Genomic DNA, 5614 nt, shown 5'->3' with positions numbered 1-5614 from the left:
ACTGCTGATGTTAAAAAACACACCAAATGTTTCTGCAGTGTTTTCTGCTGTAATTTATTTCTAGCCATAGGTTTACTTGTAGGGTTCTCATAAGCCATGCAGCAAGTGGTTTATAAATAAAGTCAGTCTGTTATAGCGTCATTACATTAAGAGACAGAATTGCTGGATTTTTTTCATTCTGTGAAAAGCTCACATCTTGAGAATCCATGTTTGATATTATTATGGTACACCTAAGATGTATCTTGCTCCAATTAACATTATCATGCTAGTCACTATTAAAAAGCCCAAGGGCAGACTAGAGAACGTAGTAGGTTCACTACTTTCAGGAGGCTGAGTTGTAACCCAACCCATTGACTTCATCACAGCTTTCTTCCATGTAGAATAATGAATTTCACTTTCTGTGGCTTTTATCTGTGGTTCAAACCGTTCCATCATGACCGTTGACAAATCCTCGGATTTAAGACTCCAAACATCTACCCCTTCTGCAGCTCCTGCTGCCATGGCAGCTCCCAGGGCAGTTGTTTCAGGCATGGAGGCTTTTATTACTGGAATATGCAGAATGTCTGCTTGCAGTTGCATAAGAACTTTGTTGTTGGTCATTCCTCCATCCACCTGCAAATGACTGAGTGGAATTCCACAGTCATGGTTCATGGCATCCAAAATCTCTCGGGTTTGGAAACAAATAGCTTCTAATGCAGCAAAAGCAATATGACTTTTATTGGTGAACTGAGTGAGACCACAGATTATCCCTCTTGCAGTGGGCTCCCAATAAGGTGCGTATAACCCTGAAAAGGCTGGGATGAAGTAGCAGCCATAAGAAGTACCTACTTCTTTAGCAAGTTTTTCACTTTCTTCTGAGGTCTTTATAATTCCAAGATTGTCTCTCAGCCAGCGAATAACAGCACCAGCTATAGCAACAGAACCTTCCAATGCATAACATACTGGCTTGTCTTTGCCTAGCTTGTAAGCCACTGTGGTCAGGAGGCCGTGTTCAGAAAATATACACTTATGACCTGTATTACATAGTAAGAAACAGCCTGTTCCATACGTGTTTTTGGCTTGTCCTTCCTGGAAGCACATCTGTCCTACTAATGCAGCAGACTGGTCCCCCAAACATCCAGATATTGGCACACCTTCCAAGGCCCCCGTTTTCATTCGGCCATAGATCTCAGAAGAACTCCAGACATTTGGAAGAATGTCCATTGGAATTTCAAAAAAGTTACACAGCTTTTTATCCCATTCTAAAGAATGGATGTTGAAGAGCATTGTCCTACTTGCATTTGTTACATCTGTACAATGGATACCTCCATTAACTCCTCCTGTCAGACTCCAGATAAGCCATGAATCAATGGTACCAAAAAGAGCTCTACCTTCTTCAACAGCCTTTTGAACTTTTCTCACATTGTTAAGAATCCAACGAAGTTTTACTGCACTGAAGTAAGTGCTAAGTGGAAGGCCTGTCTTGGACTTGACAAAGTTATTATTTCCTGGAATTTTTTTGCTAAGTCTCAACAGTAGACTGGGTTCTTAGATCGAGCCACACCACAGCATTGTAGAGTGGCTCTCCAGTTAATTTGTCCCAGATAACAGTGGTTTCCCTCTGATTGCTGACACCAATAGCTTTTATGTTGGATATATCAATACTGAGTTCTTGAAGTTTCTCACATGTTTTCTCTATCCACTCATAAACTGACTGAAGAATTTCCTTAGGGTCTTGTTCTACCCATCCTTCTTTTGGGAACTCTTGGGTTAATTCCACTTCCTGCTGACTAAGTAGTTCTGCTGTTTTTGAATTGAAAACCATAAAATGAGTGGAGTCAGTACCCTGGACCACTGCCCCCACCAACGGCCCCACAACTGCCATCTTCGGAGCTGCCATGAAACCTGTAGTTGGGCTCAGCTGCTCCGGTGCTCAGCTCAGCTGCTCCGGTGCTCAGCAGCTCTGGTGCCGTTTCCCCGGTGATGGAGGTGTTGGTGGGGGTGGGGTACGCAGAACATCAGGAGCGTCAGGATCATAACGCGCAGGCTCAGTAACTGCCTAGGCTGAACCTGAATGAGCTGGGGCATGCTTTGTTCTCTAACCAGCGCTGCATCTTTTCACCCCACTCCTTTGGCTCGAGCTCCACCCCCAACCACTCAATTATCTTTTAAGGAGATTTAAGCTTAAAAAAAATCATATATTTACCAACATAATTATTGTTACTTGTGCTCTTCATTGTGTTGTGTGGATCCACATTTCAGTTGTCGCGTTCCTTCTACCTGTAAGATTTCCCCCAATATTTCTTGTAGTGTGGTCTGTTGGAAATGAATTTTTACAACTTTTGGACATCTGAAAAGTATTTCATCTACTATTTAAAGATATTTTCTCTGGATATAGAATTCTTATTAACTTTTTTTCCCTTAAATTTCAGTGCCTTGAAACTGTTGCTCCGCCCTCTTCTCTCTTGTGTTGTTTCAGGTGTGAACTTCACTGTCAAACTTATTTTTTAAATATCTGTTTTTCTCTCACTGTCTTTAAGATTTTTTTTTCTTTATCAATGGTTTTGGTCAGTTTTATGATGATATTACTTGGCGTAGTTTTCTTATTTTCTGTGCTTGGGGCTCATTGAGCTACTTGGGTCTGTGGGTTTATGGATTTTATCAAATTTGGAAAACTTTGGGCCATTATTTCTATAAATATGTTTTATTTTTCCTCTCTTCTCTGCTTTAGGGACTCCAATTACATATATTGGCATTCACTGCTCTACTCATTATTATAATTATTTTCTCTTTCTGTGATTCATTTTAGATAGTTTCTATTGCTATGTCTTCAAGTTTACTAATCTTTTCTTCTCCATTATTTAATCTATTAATCCATCTATTGTATTTTTCACCTCACATATTGTAGTTTTCATCCCTAGAAGTTCAATTGGATTTTTAAAAATACAAACTTAGCTTTTTGAACACATGGGATACAGTTAGAATAACTTAATTTCATCTTCTGCTAATTCTAGCATCTGTGTCAGTTCTGGTTCAATTTTGACTGATTAATTTTTCTCCTCATTATGGCTTGTATTTCTCTGCTTCTTTGCATGCTTGATAATTTTTGATTAGGTGCCAAACATTGTAAACTTTACCTGGTTGGATTGCTGGTTATTTTTGTGTTCCTAAAGACCTTGAGCGTTGTCTTGGGATGCAGTTAAGTTACATGGAAACAATTTGATTCTTTGGGGTCTTGCCTTTAAGATTTGTTAGGTGGAACAGGACAGTGCTTAATGTGGGGCTAATTATTCCCCTTACCTGTGATGAGATCCTTCAGTGTACTTTATCCAAGGCCCATGAAAAATGAGCTTTTCATGGCTGGTGGAAATAGTCCGTGTTCCCAGTTGTGGGTAAATACTGGGTACTGTCATCATTAGTCTTTTCATATGCATCTCTCCCCAGTCTCATGTAGTTTCCTCACACACATGCACTGATCAATACTGAACTGAATACTCAGAGGGGATACTCTGAAAGTCTCCAGAGCTGTCTTCCTGTACAACTCTTTTCTTTTCAGTACCATATCCTGCGCGGTCTAGCTGCCTTTGTCTCTCTGGATGCTCAGCTTTATCTCCTCACTACGGGGTTTCCCACTGGGCTCCACCTGGGTTTCCCTTCCTAGTGCTGTGGCCTCAATACTCTCTCAAGGCAATAGGCTAGGGAAGTCATAATAATCATGCTATTTGTTTCTTGCCTCTTAGAGATCACTGTCCCTCATGGACTGATATTCAGCATCTTATAAACTGCTGTTATGTAATTTTTGACTTATGTGAAATGTCTCATATATTTTGTCCATTTTTTAATTGTTTCAAATGATAAATGAAGATAAATCTAGTCTCTGTTATTCCATCATTGTAAGAGTGGAAGTCCACTGAATAGAAGCTTAAATTTTCAGATTGATTGTAAAGTTGGTGAATAAATATTTATCTACTCATTAATTTTAATTCATGAAATGTCCAATCAGTGAATGGCAATTTTCTGCATTAGGCCATAGGCTATACTTCTAAGTTAGCTCAAGGATGCAGCTCATTTATTCTTAGTGAAACCAACAGAAAGAGATAGAAAATACCATAAAAATCAACAATATTGTTCTTTTACTGTTTTAACTGGATCATATTTTCCTTTTAAGTAAACTTTTTAAAGGAAGTCAGAAAAACAAAATTAGCAACCAGATTTAATTTCAATAGTAGGGGACTGAAATCATCAGAAGATGGTACAGATTTTCCTGATATCTTTGTTAAGTTTTAAAATTCAACCAAGCTTTCCTAAGCAAACATTTAGAGGCAACACTTACCAGTATGCCTGTTTACCGTACTATGTTTTAATTCTCATGAAACATTAAAAAAATTAAAAAATTTTTTTTCTTCCCAAGTATTTGGCAGTAGTAAACATTCTATGTACAGATTATTCAATAAAAAGATTTTACCTAAAGTTTGTTTTCTACTTTCCCTCTCCCCTGCCACCCCAGTATATACACACAAATGTCCCAATCATATTAGTTTTTGAGCCTAGGGATAATTAAGCATTTTGTTTTTAATACAAGTAACATACATAAAGTCATCAGTTCTGTCTATAAAGAACTCGTTTACATACTAGTTCCACTGTGAGTAAGTTGTAGCCAATAAATAATCAGATAATAATTGTCTCAATTTAGTTTAGAAAGGAAAGTTGACGAGATTGATTTAACTTTCTTAGAGTAATTACAAACTATTGATGGATTTAACCAAAACTGACTAGCAATGCTTTTTTTATTTGTTTGTTTAAACTAAGAAGCTTAAACAAACTCTACTATTTTTATATTATAGAAATTAAAAACATTAACACTTTTGATTGTTAGTCTCTAATAGCCTCCCTATATTTTAATTTAAGCACCTCTGAAATAATCATTGGTACTACCTTATTTTTGAAGACATTATACTTTACAAGGAAATTATTTCATTTGTGTCATATTCCATACAAATGCAAATCCTTTAACGATGGTCATACTATTCAGAATAGTTCCCCAAATCAGATATTTCTTCAAAAAGTCTTTTAGTAGAAGATTGCTAAAATTAGAGTTGTTAAATGAATTGACTTTCTATTATTACTTATTTACCTTTAAGGTCACTCTTCTATAGTGCAGTTACTTCTTAATATAAAATCTTTTAAATGATGTCCACACTGTAAAGTTCAAAATTTAATTGTTCCTTCATTAATTTGACAGATATGCTTTGAGAGGTTGCTATATATAGGCTGTATTTTAGACAATAATATAGCGACACATGAAACATTCTTCCTGCACTTATTATAACATCTAAGTTAAGAACAATCCCAACTACCTGTCTATATTGGCGTATCTTCCTTTGCGCATCTTGTTTTAGAGAACCATTCATTTAATTATTATTTTCCCCCGTCAAGCCCACTAAATTATATGTTCAATGAGGGCAGGTATTTTGGCTGTTTTATTCAATCTTGCATCTTCAGCATTTAGAACATGCCTGACTCTAAGCAAAAACTCAAGAAATATATATTGAATGAATTAATGAGCACCACTATATATGGTTCTCACTGTAACTAATTATCATAAAGTCAAGTTAATTTTAATTTTCATTGCTTG

At 36.7% G+C, this 5614-nt stretch overlaps 1 protein-coding gene across 1 annotated transcript; it reads right to left on the bottom strand.

Moving 5' to 3' along the window:
• Positions 1 to 219: 219 nt before the first annotated feature.
• On the bottom strand, positions 220 to 1879 carry GK2 (glycerol kinase 2). The gene is given in 2 exon segments (XM_060147207.1): positions 220 to 1507; positions 1509 to 1879. Coding segments are annotated over 2 exon segments (1659 nt in total).
• Positions 1880 to 5614: the final 3735 nt, after the last annotated feature.

The sequence above is a fragment of the Lagenorhynchus albirostris genome, chromosome 4, assembly GCF_949774975.1.
Source record: "Lagenorhynchus albirostris chromosome 4, mLagAlb1.1, whole genome shotgun sequence".
NCBI lineage: Eukaryota > Metazoa > Chordata > Mammalia > Artiodactyla > Delphinidae > Lagenorhynchus > Lagenorhynchus albirostris.
The sequence above is the reverse complement of the archived record's forward strand: the minus strand, read 5'-3'. Positions and strand labels throughout refer to the sequence as shown.